The sequence below is a fragment of the Pezoporus wallicus genome, unplaced genomic scaffold (assembly GCF_028554395.1).
Source record: "Pezoporus wallicus isolate ANWC-B61680 ecotype Strahan unplaced genomic scaffold, APGP_CSIRO_Pwel_v1 contig_2132, whole genome shotgun sequence".
Taxonomy (NCBI): Eukaryota; Metazoa; Chordata; class Aves; order Psittaciformes; family Psittacidae; genus Pezoporus; species Pezoporus wallicus.
Genome location: NW_026637551.1, coordinates 1493999 through 1514649, shown reverse-complemented (window position 1 = coordinate 1514649; position 20651 = coordinate 1493999). Strand labels below are relative to the sequence as shown.

The 20651-nt window shown below is 39.8% G+C and overlaps 1 protein-coding gene across 3 annotated transcripts in view; it reads left to right on the top strand.

Moving 5' to 3' along the window:
• Positions 1 to 20651, top strand: part of TTC39B (tetratricopeptide repeat domain 39B) — a 68220-nt gene that overhangs the window by 26274 nt on the left and 21295 nt on the right. For 2 of the 3 annotated variants that reach the window (XM_057406282.1, XM_057406285.1), the window contains exons 2-3: positions 1395 to 1429; positions 19869 to 19973. In XM_057406282.1, coding sequence (XP_057262265.1) covers positions 1395 to 1429; positions 19869 to 19973 — 140 coding nt within the window. Of the gene's footprint in view, positions 1 to 1394; positions 1430 to 6905; positions 7000 to 19868; positions 19974 to 20651 lie in introns of those variants that run through there. The other variant, XM_057406284.1, reaches the window with a different exon arrangement.

The following is a 20651-nucleotide window of genomic DNA, read 5'->3' as shown; positions in this document are numbered from 1 at the left end:
TGTTCTGAGTGTCCATTGTCTTAACTGAGTGGACAGCCTTGGTGTAAGGCACTTAAGTTGTTTCTTTCATTAGTGTCAGTGGTTACATGAGCATCTCGCACAGTATTTGCCAGGTATTTTTCTTACTCCTTGCCACATCAAGTCATTGTTATTCCTGGGATATGTGAAAAAAATCATAACAGTCTACTCCATCAAGCTTCCTGTTTTTCTGACCAAAAGAGCTGAAAGGACAGTCATAAGTAGGAAATACTTTCTGTAAGTAAAGGTAAGGTATCAGTCTTTGGTTTGGAAAAGATTTGGATGAGATAACAAAGGTTTTCAAAATTGTAAGTGTCAACAAAAGAGCAGGTAGGAATTGATTCTTCACCGTCTTTTCAGGTTAAAAACTAAGGACTGTTAACAGTAGTGGGAGCAAGGTTTGAATAGAAATCATTATTTTATACAAAATGGGTGTCAGACTTGGGAAATTCCTTACTAAGGTTATGACTTCATGAATTAAAAAAAGTCTACATGGGAAAGGGTAGACTGGACTGGTACTTGGAACAGACATCAACTGCAAATCACCAGGTGAACAAGTACATCAAGCACCTCAGGGTGTGGAATTCCCCAAGCTGCCAAACCCTGGCAGGTGTGGAGTGGGAAGGATGTAGGATGGAGGGCTGTTTGCTGTGTTCTGTGCCACACACTTGTACAGATCAGTCTTGGAAACTGAATACAGCAGTTGATGACCAGTGAACTGAACCATTCTGACCATTTTCATGTTTGTGTGTCTCTTCCTTTATTTTAATTTGAAATTCAACCTAGGTGGAAAAAGGCTTGAATCTAGGTGGAGAGAGACATCCTCTGAATGTGTGGACCAAGCTATTCATTAACGGCTACTAGTGTGTGAGCTGGCTGAATTTGCACTTGATCTGTAATGCATCCTGAACCTACTATATGACCAGAGTATGGTCAACTTGCATTTTGGCTGTATGCTTAGAACACTTTTTTTTTTACCTTTTTCTTTTGTTTGTTTGTTTATGGGTATCCTGGTCAGCTAGAGCATCCTGGATACATCAGGTGTGCTGTACATATTCCTGAGGCATAAATCTCTATTGATTGCCTTCTTTGATGTACATGGTGAAAGTTTTTAAGCCTGAAAAGGAAGAGGTCTTTGGTTTAACTTAACTGTAGTCTGATTTAGTAGGTACAGGAAGGGTATTACTGTTTCAGTAATAATTTGCGCTGAAAGCATTACAAAAAGTCAACAGATTGAATATTCTGATTATTACTGTATGTTGCAGAATTAAGTGCCATCTGGTAATGGTAACTTTCTGCTGTGTCACAGAAAGAGTTCCAAAACAAATGTACCTTTGATTGAAAGAGTTTTGTTTTGTTTTTTTTTTCTTTTGCAGGAAAACTTTGAAGATGCCTATGAAAATATCCCCATGTAAGTAGAGTTTTTAAGAATTTGTATGTTTTTTATTAAAGCTATTTAAACAGCGACAAAATACGGCATGCACGCTGTTCTAGGGAAGTATACTTTTATATGCATTGATGCTACTCACATTTTCTAGAACAGTTAAGGTCCCCAGGAGTTGGGAAATAAAAGTGTAATTAGGTTGATAGATGTGATGAAATATTTGTCAATGAATGTGGAAGCTGCAAAGAATTAAAAATAGAAGATTTAGTAACTGTTAGTTGTATACTGACAGCTCTAGATGATTTTGCGAGGTAAAAAAACAATAGCTCAGTGTTAGTGGAAAAACTGGATCACACATTCATCATGCAAGACCATCATGTCCTCATGACCTACTTACCTCTCCTTTCATCTAGCTGCATCTGCATCCTCCTTAACTCCTGCATGGTCAAGAGGTAGCTTGCTTTTTTCAGCAAGCCAACAAAGAGAAAGCTAAATATTACACTGTAGCCTTTCCTGCAGTAAGTACGCAGTAGGTATTTCTGCACTATCTAGATATTTCTTTTACTACTTCTTGAGTCCACTGCCTCTCTGTCAAATTTGGCTGATTGAAGCTTGCCAGTATTAAGAGCATGATGAGACATGAGTGGGCAGTTGGCATAATTGTGTATGTTGTTTCTTTTGAAAATAGAGGGGCAGTTCAGTCTGTGAATCTTTGAGCAATAGGAATGGGATATCTCAGCTGGAATATTTGCTGCTGCTGACTTGCTTTGAGTTTTGACAATTAGCAACTTTGCTAGTTACAGGAATTATATAGAAATATGTGTATTCTTTTATATCTGGGTAGGATTCTTCACTTCATTAGACTAAGAAAAAAGTGCCTAAAGAACTGTAAAAAGCCTTGGAACATTTTGTGGAAGTCTTCAGTCTTACCTTTCTTGAAACTCTTTGGTTGGAGTTTTCAAATGACACTGGAAGTTTACCTGAGAGGAAGCCTATTCCTGATCTAATGCCTGACCTTTTCCCATCTAGAATTAATGGTAGTTTCTTTTACTGATAATATAGTAGTAGAAATTTTGAAACATTACTACACTGAAACAATGAATTATCAGAGGTTCAACCTTTTGGGAAGCTGTGTCTGATTTTATTTTTTAATTCTGCTGTTGATAATATTTGTCTTAAAATTTTCATATGTATCAATGTTTCAATGTCTTTTATTTTGCATAAGAAACAGGCATTGTTTTAGCTCTGTGATGATATACCTGGCATTTGTTTGAGTGGGTTATTGCATTTTTGTTATACCCAACTGACTTTTACTAAAATCCACCTTTTTATAGAGAGTTGTGTCTACAAAGGTTCTTAGTGTTGCTTATGAGATCAGAGCTGGTTCAAATTCTGTCAAGTCAACTTGTTGGTATAGAGAATTTGGAAAAAATGTCTGGGAACCACATCTTTATAGTATTTCATACACAACTCTTCGTGTCAAATACATAGAATACTATTACTCTGTATGTGCTAGGAAATGTAAATGCTAGGAAATGGTTTTGCTAATCTAATTTGGCTTTAACTGGGTTTATTCCTTAAATATTGTTGCCTAACTGTAGATACCAGGTTGTGGAGGTTAGATGTTAAAAGGGCAATGATTTATCTTAATAGGGTAAAATCCTTCATTAAATCTCTAGTGCTGGCTGTTGTATCTGAGGGCAGATCCAGGAGGAAATTATTCTTTGCTCAGATAGTCTAAATGGATTAGATTCTTTATCTAGACTCTTTTGTGATCTTCTGCTGGTGGTGGCTACTGTAGGTATACACAGCAAGTCCAAAACAGTTTTTGTAATGAGCCCAAAATAATTGTTTTGTAGAAATAGGGAGGGTCGATTAAACAGTGTTCCATGTGTAAATGCAGTTCTTTACTCACTGGTGCTATAGCCAAAGAAAGAGTATTACAATAGATTGGCCTGCCATTTTGCTTATAGCAAAGGCACCATTTCACCTAGTGTTTTCTGTGCCAGAGGGTTACTAAGCTTTCAAAGTACTGGCTTGATGATGACTTTTGATATATCCATTCTATGTTTATATGTGAAAGTAAATTTGCCATTACATGGTTATGTTAACTCAAAACTGGTTAAGATTTGCATATTCTGCTGTAAAAGGAACTGAGTATTTGGAGACAAATGTTCTTTCTGTTCTGGAAATTGAAGCATCTGCCAAGAAGTTCTGGTGAAAAGCTACTTTTAACCAAATATTTCCTCATATTTTCACTGGAGCATCTGTTTGCTTTGAGTTTTGGCCAGGTTTGTTTCACAAGATAATGTAAGGCTGTTACCTACCAAACATCTACAGGTTTGAAACCATACATGGGCAGAACAGATTTGTGTTCTTTAGTTCTTCATCAGTGCTGAAGCAAAAATGCTTCATCACAATCTTACTGTGGAATAACTGTGAACTTAAGTGCTGATCTTACTGAATAAATCTCAACTTCTGTGACTTTTTTTCCTCTATATATTTCTGCTATCTTATTTTTTCACCAGATTATTCAGAATTTCTTTCTGTATAATGCAGAGATCCATGTTTTCTGTTGCCAGAGTATAATTTTGTAAATTATCTCTTCTTTGGTTTTACAGGAAGATGATTAAAAGAAGTTTGAGTTCTCAACAATTTTTAACTGTCACAATATTATGCCTAGCATGTACAGACCTTGTCACTGCTATTTTGATTTCTCTATTTTTTTTTCTCTGAAGTTCTCAATTTCTTATGAACTTTTATGAAATTTTAATTGTATTTGGATTTTCTCCCATCTCATTTTACATGCTGTTCCTAAAAATGTCATCTGTATGTGACAGGAATAAGTTACCATCAGGTTATATTGCACTTTTCCATGGTACTGCTTGCCATGCAATCTTGAGGTAAAGGCAAGATGGTGTTTTCAGTTACCACCCCGTTATCAGAAGCTTCTACAAATGAAAAACAACATTTAGAGTAATTACAGTAAATACAGTAAGAATGCTGTATTGTGGTAGCTGCTTCTGTATGTCTACAGGAGATGCTCTGTAGTTGTCTTTGGGAAGAAACGTAGTAGTTTATCTGACGCTACAAACAGTTCGCATGCAGAGGTAGTCTTCATGTTGCGCTGTTTGCATAGAAATTTCTGATACCAGACATAGAATTATGGCATCGTTGAAAAGATGGTGAGTTCTCATTTAAACATGTTTTAAAAAAAATAAATATAAAAATAAATATTAAGAAGATGGAAGCTAGAATTCTGTAGAAAAGCAGGCAGGTGATTTTGATGAATAACTGAATTCTTAGTATTTTCTTTATCAGTATCAGCAGAAAGAGGCATATTTCATTGCTATATTATCATTCCTTTTTTGCATTCTCTTTTTCCTACCCAAAGCTGGATACTGTTAATCCTTGATCCTACCAAAGCAGCTCTATGTGGTATTACTGGGGTGATAGATTAAGGGCCAGAAGCGTTTAAGGAAGTTAGAGCAGGTTATCAGTGTAATCTCAGAAGTGTAGTTAAGATTTCAGTTATACCTGCACATGTGTGTATTTTGTCAGTGAATGAAATGGAGCATCTGAGGAAGTAGTCCTAAATTCAAATTTGAATTCCGGGTGCTGGAAACTTTTCAGAACACTGCATGTCTCTGTAACTTTGAACTTGGATTCTGACATTGTCTTAAGATGGCGAGAAACAGCTATGACAATCCAAATGATGGAAGTTTTATTTTCTTATGTTTGGACTTCAAGGTCAAGGGAAAAAAAGGTCCAGTAAAGGTGATTTTTATATCTATTAAATAATACTTTCATAGCTACATAAATATGACAGAATAGCTACTTCATATTGTCAGTCTCAGGCTTTGGAACAGCAGTAGTGTGACAGCAGCCAGATGTAATCTTTCTGTACCCCAGACAGTTCTTGGATTATAACTTGGATTATACACTGTTTAAATTTGAGGAGGTTTGAGTGAACAATAATTGTGTCATTACTAACTCTTTCGTGTTTATTGCAACTACACCTTTTGCCTCTGATGTAAGATTTTTCTATGTGTTTATATTTGAATAGAAGTCTTCAGGCTACATTGTGCAAGTTTTTATATTGCACAAATATAAATTTGTCAGGTGAAATTCCACCTGACACTTTGAGTCTCCCTGCCCCAAATGTTATTAACATATTATATTATAATAAGTGACAATACACTTAAGTATTGCTTCCAAATCATGTAATGGAGAACTCTGATGTCTCTGAACTCCTTCAACACTATCAGGAACAGTTTCAGGGAAGAGGTAGAAACATCCTCATTTTAAAGTTGCTCTCTGTAAGTTACAGCTGTCCATCTCGGTCCTGCAGAGCCAGTCTTACCTGATCATAGCCCTTATTTTCCTCAGGTGTTTTAGTAAATATTGTGCAACTCTTTCCTAGTGTGTTGCATACTTACTTGTGTTTTCAAGTCAGTCATTTAAATAGATTGAAGTATTACTGCTTTTATTACTTAGCACCCATCTGAAAGGGGTAAATCTGTAGTTACCTGCATTGTGTTTTAAAGGCATTTGTGTTTCTCTGAGGCATTTTTGTGAGTAAATCTCAGTTCAAGACAGGAAACATAGCTGGGAATAGGTACTATTAGCCCAGCTGGTACAGCTTTTAAGAATAGTTTTCAAAGGTAATGGTGGAGGAGAGTTTATTTTTCTCCTGCTGAGCTTTCCCATATCATCTGGAGAGATTAGAGCAAGGGGGTGGAGCTATCTCTGTTGTAGCTGTTTTGATTCTGATTCCTACTTTCTCCTGCTTATCTTCATGATATTCATGAATATAACTGTTTATTAGCTGCCTCTCTGTGCCACTTATTTTGGTTGTGGGACTCTACCTAAAAATTTGGACTTCTGGGGAAAAATGTCAAAGGGTCAATAAAAAAATATTGATTTGAGTACTGTCAAATAATGAAAATTAAAGATGAGGTAGTTTTCTTCAGTGCTATTTGCTACCAATTCTTGTATGTTTGATCTATTTTCACTGCAGTTGCATTAGGATACCTTTTCTGTCTGACTTTACTTGTAGCATCTTTTCTTATTATATACATATAAATACATACTCAGGAAATACTAAGGTAATTCCCTTTTTTGCCTTTAAATATAAATCGCTTTGCATTACTCATGTCTCCATTTCCTCCTTGCAGTTAGGAGTGATGGATTAGAATTGGGCTGCAGCACAGACTGGGAAAATCTCCCAGCATCCTCTTCCCGCAGAGGCATCAGCTTCCAGCACTGACTGTAGCTGCTGCCACTCTAACTGACATTTCTTTTGAATTCGGCTATGGAGAGTGCCCGTGATGCCAGCTGCTGGCTCTTGAACTTTTGTCCTTCTATTCTTTTTGCTTGATAACTGGTTAATGAGACCTCATGGATATTGAGAAATAGAACAGAATCAGTTCTCTCTTTATGCTTTCCTTCTGTGGTGTTTTTTTTTTTTTTTTGGTTTGGGGTTTGTTTTGGTTTTTTTTTAATGCGTGTGCAGTGGAAAAAGAATAGAGTGAAAGAAGCACTTATGTTTGCATAAGGACTGTTTTTACATACCCGAAGTTAGCTGAATTAATCCTGTAAGTATATTATCTCTGTCTGCTTGTCCCTGAAATCATCAGTGTTGTGGTAGCCAGATTTATGGATTTTTATCTGTGAAAATTTACTTTGGCAGGTATGTTGGACACTTAAACTACAGTAATTTCTTTTTTTTAGAATGATTTCTTTGAAGGGGAGGGAAAAAATATATATATTCACAATGGGTTTATTAAATAAATGTTTTTCCTCTGCACTTTGCAATGGTGAACAGTGCTTTTAGAGAGCAGAAGCTTCTCTGCAGATGTCAGTGCTTAATCAGCTTGCATGCTGTAGGATGTAGAGCACCGCAAGGTGTGTATTTTGGGATGCCATTCTTTAAAATGTGATAATTTAAGGACAGGATCAAACTTGCAGGATTTTTTCCTCCATTTATAGGGTATGTCGTCTTTTCATAGCTGTGCTGATTTAACCCTTTGAGCTTACATCATTTTGGACTTATAAGTAACTTATTTCATATGATGCAGTTTGGTGATTTCTAAGTACTACATGTTAAGTACAATACACTGTGCTTTTAGAGATTTTAGTAATTTAAGGTCTCCATTCTAGCCATAAGTTCACTGTGAAATATATTGCAGTAAATTGGTTTGAAGTTTAGCAAGAGTGTCTTACTAGGATCACACTGTTCTAATAGTCTCTCTGGATCTAAGCCAGTGTTTTTGTGACGCAGTGTTAGTCCCATAAACATCTGGCCTGATCCGATGTCCTGCTTGCTGCATGATTTATTTCTTGTTTTTTTTCCCTAGCAAGGTACATGGAATTTTTACTCATTTTGTGTAAAAATGTCAGCCATCATTACTATTTATATATGCTAGCTTTTTCAGGAGGATCTTCTGCAACCTATATTCTTGCCAGCATTTAGACCTACTTTCTAAGGGAAATGATTAACATATGAAATGTTTGTTGGTTTTTGTTGTGTGTTTCTTGATGGTGGTGTGACCCTCTATTTATCTATATATCCATATTGTATATTAAGTTTTGGCAGTATTGCCTGGCATACTCAGGTGCTCATTTTTTTTTTGTGCAGTATTGCCTGTATTGACCTTATCTGGATTAATTTGTATAAATTAGTAGTCTGATTAGGAGTAGTCAAACATAGTAAATTCTCCATTTACTCACAGAGATCTTATGTTAAACCGTAGGTCTAAAAATACTGTTGAACCACGGAGTTCTGTTAATATATCTGATGCTAACTTTTTCTAGTCCTGTGCATTTCCATTAATGTAAAGCAGAACAATGTAAAGCAGGTTTTTCTCTTGCCTGCAGACTGACAGTGCTTGGTTTGTTCTTTACCCTCTCTCTAACTGTGGTCACTTTTAAATACCTGTGATCTGATTGTTTTGCCAACTGTTGTTATGATTATGTATATTTTGCAGTGCTGCATCAAATTCATGCTGCGGTACCTTGATATGCTTGAATAGGATAATTTTACCATCATTTTGGTGATCAGATAAACTGTATTGAGCATATTCAGGCAGGTAAATAGTAACCTAGATGGTTGTAATGTGTCTTGTTCCCACAATATGGCTGATTAATGGAAAATTTGTGTCTTGGTTGCTGTGCATGTGCAGTGCAGTTCACTGTTGGACTTAAAGAACTTGTCGTGGTTTAAACACAGTCAGACAGCTTGTTCACTCACTTCCCCCCCCTTCTTGCTCTCCCCCTACTCCCGGAGAGACAGAGAGGAGAATCGAAAAGAATGCAACTCCCACGGGTTGAGATAAGAACAGTTTAGTAACTAAGGTATAACACAAAGCACTACTGCTACTACCAATAATAATAATGATAAAGGAAATAACAAGGGAAGAAAATACAACACCTCAGCACTAGCCGAACGATAACTCGTGCCCCCCCCCAGCCTGACCAAGCACCGACCCATACCTCCTCCAACCCCACAGTCTCCCAGCCCTTCCGGCTAACTCCCAGTTACCTCCTGGGCATGATGTGCTGTGGTATGGAATACCTCTTTGGTCAGTTTGGGTCAGGTGTCCTGTCTCTGCTTCCTCCCGGCTTCCCCTCCTCCCTGGCAGAGCATGAGCCTCACAAAGTCCTTGGCCAAACGAAAACATCATTGTTATCAGCTCTGTTCCCAAGCCGAAAGTCAAAACACTGCACTGCACCAGCTACCAAGGAGAAAAATGACTGCTAGTGCTGAACCCAGGACATTATCCACCCCGTATTCCATACCATTCACGTCATGCTCAGGTCCCACATTTTCAATATACCATCACTCTTATCTAAGTGCATGGACCAGTAGCTATAAAGCTGCTGAGTCCATCTGGTCCATGATGCCAGGCTCCATCTCTTGTAACAGTCTTCCAGAACAGGAGAGACTGTGTGCAGTGTTCACACTTGTGAATAACCTGGGCAATAGTGTCCATTGCTAAGTCCACCCCTTGATCATGAGTCCTTCTCTATGTGGCATCTCTGCTCTGATGGCCTGAAGTGCCATGGGCCCATCAGGCTCAAAATAATTTACTGTCCCCTTAAGCAGTTTGTGCAGCTTGCTGCTGGGGACTCCATACAGCTGCCTTCCATCTCCGATGCTTCCAAAGCACTGGAGGGGCCCAGTGGACTAGATACTTGCCCATACTGTCCCACACGCCCTGCCACTCATGACTGTCCAGCCTTGGAGAAAACCTCTTGGTCCCCCTATATTGTCGTCTAACCCCAGACAAGACCCAAACCTGACTCTGCTTAACTTTTGAGATCAGACAAAATGGTGGTGGGTAGAACACAGTCTGTGTGTGTGCCAACATGCTGATCCCCATCACAATCAGCAGGCAGGTCCCAAGGATACCCAAAGGCCATTCAGAGCCTTCAGAACTCTCAAACGATGCTGCTGTACTTGTCACTGGGGCTGGTGTAGCTGCTGTGCTTGCCGGCTCTCCCACCGCCAGCTTCTCTTTTCCTGAGTCCAGCTCTTCCTCCTCTGCCTTGCTGGGAAGTGCTGCGTGGTCTCCTGCATCCTCCTGGGGCTCCGCGGGCGGCTTCCGGGGAATGCTCTCGGGGTCGCGGGGCTGGGCTCCTCCGCGGGGCTCGGCCCCTCCGCCGCCTTCTCCCGCTGCTCGGCAGCCGCCTCCTTCCTCTCCTCGACCGCCCCGACCTCCTCCACCCGCAGCCGTCCCCTCGCGGCCTCCGGCCCCGCTCCCGCCGCCGCTTGGTCCCCGGGGCCGCTCTCCCGGGCCGCTTCAGCAGCCGCCGGTTCCCGGGGCCGCTCCCCCTTGGCTCCCCGCGGCCTCACGAAGACGGAGGCGAGGGCCAGGCCGGTGAAGAGCAGCCGGACGGCCAGGTACAAGTCCACGGCCACGTCCGTCCCGCCCTGCTGCTGGAGCCCCCCCGTATTACAAGCCATTGCCATAAAGCACAGTGAGACAAGAACCTTAGCCCAGGCCCCACACTTGATAAACACTAACACAGCAAATACCGGCTCTAAGTAAGTTACAACATTCTGAAGCTGTGAGATCAAGAGGAACAACTCTGAGAGCCAATAAATCAGCGTTGTGACGAGTGACTATTAATCTGGTCAGATCTGTCGTTATCTCAACCCTTCGTGCCCCACGTTGGGCCCCAAAAAGAACTGTCGTGGTTTAAACCCAGTCAGACAGCTTGTTCACTCACTTTCCCCCCCTTCTTGCTCTCCCCCTACTCCCGAAGGGACAGAGAGGAGAATCGAAAAGAATGCAACTCCCACGGATTGAGATAAGAACAGTTTAGTAACTAAGGTATAACACAAATCACTACTGCTACCACCAATGATAACAATGATAAAGGAAATAACAAGGGAAGAGAATACAACACCTCACCACCAGCCGACTGATAACTCGCCCACCAGCCCGACCAAGCTCTGACCGATATCTCCTCCAACCCCACAGTCTCCCAGCCCTTCCGGGTAACTCCCAGTTCCATCCTGGGCATGACATGCTGTGGTATGGAATACCTCTTTGGTCAGTTTGGGTCAGGTGTCCTGTCTCTGCTTCCTCCTGGCTTCCCCTCCTCCCTGGCAGAGCATGAGGCTCACAAAGTCCTTGGCCAAACGAAAACATCATTGTTATCAGCTCTGTTCCCAAGCCGAAAGTCAAAACACTGCACTGCACCAGCTACCAAGGAGGGGAAAAATGACTGCTACTGCTGAACCCAGGACAACTTGGCATCAGATAAACCTGCTGATGTTTCTCCTCACCTGACTTGCAATAAGTTGCTTATTGGCTTTCTCTGCCTCCTCAGTGGTGGACATAAAGTAAATATTCGGAAGCAAAACCTTTTGATTGCTTTCTTTTATTTGATATCTTTTGATATATTTTTATGAAGCAGCACTGTAGGTGCTGAGCTTCTTTCTGGTTAGAACAAAAGAGTCCTGTGCATGGCCCCAAAATTTGAGATACCAAGTAAGATTCACATGCGCAATGTAAGGTAAATAAACCTATTGGTTTCTTCACAGGTGGTGTTCCAAGAACTGAAAGTTTAAGCTCAGATGAGACTTTCAAGAAGGAGGTTTTGTTTGTATTTAGTGTGTTTGAGGCTGTTTCAATGCATTTCATTCATAAGACGGTATTACAAATGTTTTTACTGCTGTTATCAGTAATTGCTAAAACAGTTTTCTCCTATAGCTAAAAATGTATCTGTGAAGTTTATAAAAGCTAAAATTAGAATTTGTTTTTGTCAAAGAGAGGGCAAACACCCCTCCTAACATGCCAGCAGTTCCCTGCCACCACAGCTTCTGTTCTGTGAGGAGCAGAGCTTTATCTGCCTTCTGTCTGCTTTCTCATTAGAGTAATTGTGTCTGGTAAGGTATAATAATTGGCCAGTTAAAATGCTCTCTTAGTGAAATTGTAGTAGTCTATGAAAAACTGTCAGTTTGAACTTTTACGACAACTCTAAGGTAGAACTAAAAACTGTAAAGTCATTATTAGTTCACATTCATGTAGATCATTTTAGTAATTGTTGATTTTCACAGTGGGAACTGACTCTTTTTTCCCTCAGTTACCTCTTCCCTTATTACTGTCTCTGTTTTGCTCAGAGCTTCAACTCCTTTTCTTACAGCCGTTCTTTTTGAAAAACACAAGTTTTGATGTTTTGTCTTTACAAATGTGTAAATCAGTTAGCTACTGTTTCTTCTTTTTGCTCTGCATCAGCTTTTCTGTCACAGCTGTAAGATGAGGGAGAAGAAAGAATTTAGTGAAAAAAAAATCCCAAACAAGAGCAAACAAACAAAACCTCTTAACTAACAACACACAAAACCCACAAACCAAAAACCAACAAACCCAAAATGCCTAACTCTGTTACAGAAAAGGAAAATGCCCAGTGGTGAGATTGCTTGATCATACAAAGGATATTATAGGCAGATCTCTTGGTATAGTAATCACAAGCCAGTGTTTTTCTGATACAGGTTTACAAATAGCTGGTTAAGTGCTAATATCTCATAGTTGGGTAGCACTGAGTAGGAAGGTGCAACCTCATCATCTGAATTGCTTCGTAGAGTGGTGTTTCCATTCTCTGCTTTTACCAGTTATGTGGGCGGATAAATGTCTCCAAGCTTGAAGTGAAAGCTAGTAGTACCCAGGAACAGCTTGGGTAAGAGCAGTGCTGTTTGCATGTGTCTGCTGTAGAAGGTGTTTTAAATACAATGTGCAAGAAGATCCTGCCAGAGGAAAAAATGAAAATGTGTGTTACCCTAATGGTTTTGCCAAAATACCAGGCTGTGTAAACTAATACCATTTAAGCTAAATGACTGTTGTTGCGTATGTCTGTTGCATGTTTTCGGGTAGGTTTGTTGATCCTTTTTGTTTGCTTGTTTTTAAAAAAATTGCCTCTTGTTGAACGGATCGTAACAGTGAGTTTTTTTACTCTTTCTGCCTGTTTGCAAATTTGGCTAGCACATTACTGGATAGTTTTGCTGCCAATTGGGTTTCCTTAGACGAATGTTTAGCACACAGACTACAGTATGTGTTGGTGAAGTTCTGAAACAGTGAAGACACTATGCCTTCAGGGGAGTAAAGTCTTGCATCAGCATGAAATTATTTTCAATGCTTTCCATAAGGTGGTAACATTTCCACTGATATGTAAACTACACAATTTTATTTATGCTTCTCATAAGAAGTCGTGTATTCCAACGTAAATGATTCTGTGATTCTGTGAGTGCAAAATTTTTAATGGAGGTAAACTGTGACTAGTGGGTTTACTGTATGGGTAAAAAAGCTCATGTTTGCTATACTGATCACATAGCTGTGTTTATTATAGACTTCCTAGATTAATTCTAGTAGCCTAGGATAGGAAGTGATTTATATAAGTTGGAAATAATTTAAAACTTTCAGACATACGGCTTAAGTTTTTTCTGTTGTGTGAATATAAAGTGGTGTTGAAGCCTGGGTTTTAGATGAAATGGTGAAAGAGTTTGCAGAAAGTTTTGCGTATGATAGAAGAAACTGTTGGTCATATGGTCTTACATCTTTCCTTAATTATTTCTAAACTAACACATTGGGTCAGAGATCCTTTTGGTTTGTAAACTGGAAGTTACTGTCAATTTAAAAATACTGTGGTCATGTTAGCATTAAAGTTTTAACACACTTTGATCTGTTAGTGGAAAGAAACATCTAAGTGTGAGAAAGGTTACTTGGTTTATTTCCACCTTTATGAATTGTTTTCCAGATGGGAGGGATGCATAGCATGTGTACAGACAGAAGAAAATCCAGCCTCATGGAGGCATGTCTCATGCACCTTGCTTTTTCAGACCCTGAATCCTGTATGTAGCCGGCAAGATACTGAAAGGCACATGCCAGCACTAGCATAGTGTTGGTGTGAGGGGTGTGTGCAGTTTCTTACTCAGGTCAGTAGACCTCAGAGAGAATAATACATGCTATGCTTTCAGGAGGGTTCCTTAGATTCAAACCTAGTTTCAGAAATAGTTCTTGAAAGTGGTATATCTCTACTTATATTTATTTTAAACAAACACAAGACAAAGAGAAGACCCATACTTGTGGGTTTTAGAAGTAGTCTCTTGTAAAAAGAAGAAAATCCAACGTAACTATAAAGCTACTCTCTTTGCTTTCATGAATGTTTCCTAGTGTTCACTGTGTGGAAGTCCGTAAATTGTAATAAGGACTTTGGAAGCCTCCAGCCACCCTTTACTGAACTATTCTGAGCATAAAATGTAGACCTAACAGAATATTTTGGGTAGGATTTAGCAATAAGATTCTTTTATGTTAGTGTTAGCTTCATGTAATAGCATTGTTGGTAGAGAAGAGATTCAGAGCAGCCCTGTGGAGAAGGACTTGGGGGTGTTGGTCGATGAGAAAATGAACATGAGCCTGCTGCAGTGTGTGCTTGCAGCCCAGAAAGCCAACCGTATGCTGGGCTGCATGAAAAGGAGCATGACCAGCAGCTCGAAGGAGGTGATCCTGCCCCTCTACTCTGCTCTTGTGAGACCTCACCTGGAGTACTGCGTGCAGTTCTGGTGTTCTCAACATAAAAAGGACATGGAACTGTTGGAACAAGTCCAGAGGAGGGTCACGAGGATGATCAGGAGACTGGAGCACCTCCCATATGAAGACAGGCTGAGAAAGTTGGGGCTGTTCAGCCTGGAGAAGAGAAGGCTGCGTGGAGACCTCATAGCAGCTTTCCAGTATCTGAAGGGGGGCTATAGGGATGCTGGGGATGGACTCTTCATTGGAGACTGTAGTGACAGCACAAGGGGTAATGAGTTAAAACTTAAACAGGGGAAGTTTAGATTGGATATAAGGAAGAATTTCTGTACTATGAAGGTGGTGAGGCCCTGGAATAGGTTGCCCAAGGAGGTTGTGAACTCTCCATCCCTGGCGGTGTTCAAGGGCAGGTTGGATAGAGCCTTTGATGACATGGTTTAGTGTGAGGTGTCCCTGCCCATGGCAGGGGGGTTGGAACTTGATGACCTTAAGGTCCTTTCCAACCCTAACTATTCTATGATTCTAGTTGTCATGAGGAGTGGTGCCACCTGCTGCTCTGGGGCAGGTAGGTAGGTAGTAGTCCTACGTAGTGTCTCGTCATTTATCCGATGAGATTGCAACTTGGTGTTTGTACAAATGATCAATGAAAGTAATAGCAAGTAATGAAGTCTCTTAGGAAATGATCCAGAGCGAATTTTGGCACATCACTAAGCAGAAGAGTGAAGCATTACCATTGGCTCATATATGAGTGATGGATGAGAGTGTTAAGTTGAAAAAGACTTTTTTTCTCAGATGGCTAACTTAATGTTGAAGAGTACTGTGCTTTCAAAATATGAGGAAAAGTATTTTAAGATATTTCCAGATAGCAGAACTAATAGTTGAGTTTTGTGTATGCTTGCTCAGATACAGTGGATACACATAGACATATGTTACTTTTAATGTGAATTTCTGGCTGGAAATGCAAATCTTTGTAGGTGCTGGCTGCACATACGAAAAAAAAAAGAAGACCAAATGCAGTCCTATAATAGATTTTTCAAGGACACTTGCATTCCAAAGAGCTCATAAGGAGATGAGCCATCCTGGAAACATTTCACAGAGACAGGAGACCGCTGTCTCTATTGAGGAACATTAAGTAGGTACCAAGAATCATAGTACAGTGATGTTTCTGTAAAGAGACGAGGTAGAAATGTTTCTTACCTGTTATCCATGGACAGGAACATTAGTTTTGCTTTTTCTACTTAAAGTTTACTGTCTGACAGCTGTCCTGATTTCAGCTGGGATAGTGTTAATGTTCTTCCCAGTAGCTGGTGCAGTGTTGTTCAGTAGCCAACCAGTTGTTGCTCAGTAGCACTCACCATGATCAAGGATTCCTTCAGTCTTTCATGCTCTGCCAGTGAGGGGGGCACAAGAAGCCAGGAGGAAGCAGAGACAGGACACCTGACCCAAACTAGCCAAAGGGGTATTCCATACTACAGCATGTCATGCCCAGTACAAAATGGGGGGTGTTGGCCAGGAGCCACCAATTGCTGCTTGGGGATGGGGTGGGTATCAGTCTGCAAGTAGTGGGCAATTGTACTGTCCATAACTTTCCTTTTGGGTGGGGGTGTTACTATTTTCAGTTATTTTTTTTCTGATGGATTACTCTATTTTACTTCTATTTCAACTATTAAAATCAATTATTGGTACGGATAAATAATTTAGAACCTGTTCATTACCAATTTCATTATTCTTAAAGCATGACTGTTGGGTGTGGCAGAAGTAAGAATGGAAGTGTTCTTGTTCTAGTGACACACTGCTAATCTGAGGCATAGTTCAAAATTAAAAACAGCAAAAAGAGGAGTGCCAGGGACAAAAAGTCTTTGTACTACAATAGCACAAAGCGTCTGGGCCATTTTCGTTTAACAAGTGATTGACGATATGGTGGTAGCAGTTTCTAAATGTTTTGGATCTTTCCCGAATAGTAAGAACAGCCGAGGTGACCTTAAGTACATTTTGGAACATAAAGCCATGCAAGATGTGAACACGAAGTGATGATTTAATGATATCTCTGTGAGCTGTAAACTGTGACTGTTGATACTGTAGTTTGACAGCTTTTGGTCTTGGCTGGGAGATAGTGTTCCTGGGAAACAGTGGATTCCAGCTCCAGCAGGCTCTGTTGAAGGCTTGAGTTTATTTTACACAAAGCATGCATGGCAGTACTCACTGGCACAGAGCTTAGTACCGCGTATGTGGAAAAAGCATGATGTGCCTGCACAATATGGAGGGAGGGGGCAGGGAGGGGAAGCGGCATCCCATCATCAAAAAAGCATCAGAATTACCACTGTTCTTTGAGAATGCACTGCGTCAATATACTTAAAGTAGATCAGCATTTAAAAATACCCTGAACCTCCCAGCCAAGCAAATGGAGCTATGGAGTATATTCTGGTGAGGATCAGCTGCTGTTTACCATTAAGAAGTCATATCCTGTCTATGTAAGAAGCATTTTAAAATAGTTACTCTTTTTTGGTATGGTAGAACATAAACAGTTTAATATTGAGCTTTTTAATTGAAGATATTCTTTACTATAAGGGAAAAGATCTAATTCAGGAAGTATAGAAACATTCTAAATAGTGACAGTGATAGTCAGATTTTGACAGTATATTAGGACTATTTGACTTGCCATCTTCCTGCAGAGGACAAGAACTGCCTGAGAATAATACATTTTAATGCTTTTTGATCATCATAAACTCCAGCAGACAGCTGCACATTACTCAAGAAGAGTGCTGCTACATATGGTACTTTCTTGCTACCCTGCCTGTTCATACAGTGTTTGACACCCTCAATGGTTTTCATTTGAGTTTAAGCAAGCAAATGCCTCTAAAAGATTCTTCTTCAGATGAAGCTTCCATAAGTATTAAGCATCAGCTGTTTGCTGAAGTATTTATTTTCTGGACAAGTATTCTCTTAAATATGATGCATCTGGTTTTCTTGATCTGTAACATCCAAATACCATGCTGTCTTATATACCCCTCAATTTTTAGAATAACATACTTTCATTCATTTTGTTTGCCAGATGTGTGTAATTGGGTATCCTAAAACTAAATTATTACTGCTAGTTTCGTGATTTAGTGGTCGTTCCACCCTCCCCCCCCCCCCGGTTTGCTTTGCTCCCACTAAAAGCTTCAAATATTTTCAGTAACTATAGCACAGTGAAACTTTTGCTAGCAAGAACAGTAGCTGTACAAGACCAAGGTGCTGGGAATTAAATGTTATTTATCAGATAAAGCTGATTATTTTGGCTGTGTTGTAAAAAAGCCAACATATGCTTTTAGAAGTTCAGAAACTAAATTCTGCAATCCATATTCATGGAAAGTACTGCTTGCACATTCAAGTCCAGCTAATGTTAATAAAGCGATGTGTAGTTGAGTCCTAAATATGTGGTGTAAAATGTAGAAAATATAGGTAGATTCAAGGTAACCTTTTCTACAGTTCTTCTGTCTTTCAGCTCCTGAATCCCCTTTCAAGAGTTGCTTGAAAAAGCATTTTAGATACCTATCTTAAGGGTATTTAAGTGAGAGAACATAAACTGATAGTGGCAACAGGACAATATGTCGGAGACATAGGGCAGCAATGAAGAGAGCACAAATGTAATAATCTGCTCTCCAGTAGCTGTACAGTACAAACCAGTACATGCTAATAAACACTTTGTGTCTGTAGCTGTACCCTTTGCAGCAGGGCAAACATGGGCTGTGTTGCAGTGTTTGTTTCCCAGGCACTCGCCTAGGGCTAGGTATTTGGATAAAACATGGGGTGTGATGGGCTGACAGGAACCCTGTGCACATGGTAAAAGACGCTGTCGTGTTGCTGGTGAGACTTGTTCTGATTGAGTGGATCACCATGGTGCCCCTTGTCTCCTGGTGTGACAGTGGTGCTTCCATTGGACAGCTGGAGATCAGGGGTGTAGGTTGCACTGAGAATTCCTGCAGTGTGTTCTGCAGTTGAAGGACATGAAAGCTTAGCAAGTGGCTAATAGGAACACTTGAAGCAGAGCTGAGAAAGTTTCAGCTTTTGAGAGCTGTAGGTTTTTGCTACATAAAATTGCACAGATCTTAAAATTGCATACATAAAATTGCATAAAGTTGAATCCCAGTGTGGGAGAAAATAAAAGTATGTAAAATTGTTTGTAACAGTCTGATTGTAAAACTGCCTGATTTCAACTGTTGAGCTGTTAACTACTTCATTATGAAGGGTGGGATTTGCCCTTTGGTATATTCAATAACTGTATACATATATTAATAAATATCCAGTAGTTTCCAAGTTTTGAGTTAGAGATTTTATTTTTTTTATTTTTACAGAAGGTGAATTTTTCAAGTCCTGCCACTAAAACTTTGCAGAAAGTAAAGCTGAAAAGGGGTTTGGGATGTCATCTAGCCTTTACCCCAGTTTTCTCCCCCAAACAATGCAAAAACCAGAACCAGTGTTTTTAAAGCTTTTGGATAATGGAGGGAGTAGGAGGGTATGGGAAGTTGATGAGTCTGTATAAACCTCTGTATGGTTACATTTTCACATCCCCCTTTTTCATTGTTTGTTTCTTGTGTGTGTGTTACTGTCAGATTTAGAGCAGCTGCACTCTCGTTTCTCATACTAAATTCTGCTTTCAGGGTTCTGTTTTGGTCAGCACTTAATAATTGTCTCATTGACGTGATCTGTTGCTTACAACTGCTTAACCTTAGTTGGATAAAGCCCACTGTAGAGCCTAAACCTGTTGTTTTAAAGATGTAGACAGATTTATCTTTTCCAGATGCAGCTGTGCATGGTGAAGGCTGTATAGCTTCTAGCTATTTGTCAATATCATGTATGTCCAGTTTGTCACCAGTTCTGCTTATGAAGCAGTTTGTGAGTGCTCTGAAGTCTTTTCAGCAGTTTTGTTATGTGGCTTCCTCTTAAGCAAGTGCAAGTGATTTTACTTGAACTGAATTAGGAAGAATGAAAGCTTTCAGCATAGCTGCAGGCTTCTGGTAGGACTATTTTTGGCATAGTTGCTTGCAGTGTGAGGTCTGTTTGCTGCTTTCTTGGACAAAAATATTTTGCCATCTTTCTTGAGATTTAGATTTGAAAACAGAGTTTGAAACTGCATTTGTATTAATACAGAGAATTGAGAGCTTGGACAAGGGATAATTTTCGAGTGTTTATGTTACATATAGCAGTAAAAATTACTCCATTGCATATGACTGATAAAGAAAGGAGGACAAAACCATAAACATCACTTAGGTTAGCAAGGAGGGCACACCATCTTTGGATAAAGTATTAAGTAAACGACTTGGTTTTGTAAAGTTAGATTTTTTTAAAATGAGCAATAAAATGGCTATAAAAGACCTGTGTTATATAAGGGGGAAAGTCTTAGATTTTGTGTTTCTATTTACAGTTTGACTAAACTAAGAATCTTTTTTTAGGGCATCCAAGATGGATATCAAATGTGCTCTGGAAGAGTGTTCATTGGCACTGAACTTATTTCTAAACAATAAGTTCTCTGAAGCCCTGGAAATACTTCGGCCATGGTGAGGTCCTGTTATTTGCTGAAGTCTGTAAGCAGATAGTGAAAAGTATGCTGTCTGATAGCTGAAGATTAATTTAAGGCCTCTGAAGATAGTAGTTTTCATTTATTCAGTTTTGTCCAAAAGCATTTCTTAGTATCTTTAGGTTTTAGCTGTGTGCTAGTTCCTCCTTAAGGCCATCACAAAACCTGTTAATGAAGCACTGAATTGTTCTGTTTATTATATTACATTTGAGTCACAGTAGTGTTTAACCTTAAAGCCGACCTTTTGGTCTTTCTGCCTATTTCTCTGTTGCCTTTGCTTATTTGAGAAGAGGAGCATGGTAGTGCAGATGTAGGGAACTAAATAATGCCACGTTGATAGGATAACCTAGCATACTTGTGACTGCATGGTGAGGCAATAGGACTGGAATCTGCATCCTGTTCACTGTTCTCCTGTCTGTCTCTCAAAGATGTGTTTGATGTTGCGGTGTGTCAGTGAGAGGGATCTGTAGCTTGTGTTAGTGAAAGAAAGTAAAGAGACATCCTTCTGTGTACTGCCAGATAGTAGAACAAGAGGCAGTTACCATAAGCTGAGGTTTAGGAGGTTCAGATTGGACATTAGGAAAACGTACAGTACCAGAGGGACTGCCAGAGGGCTAGGTAGTCTTCATTTTCTTGACACTTGGTTACACAAAACCTG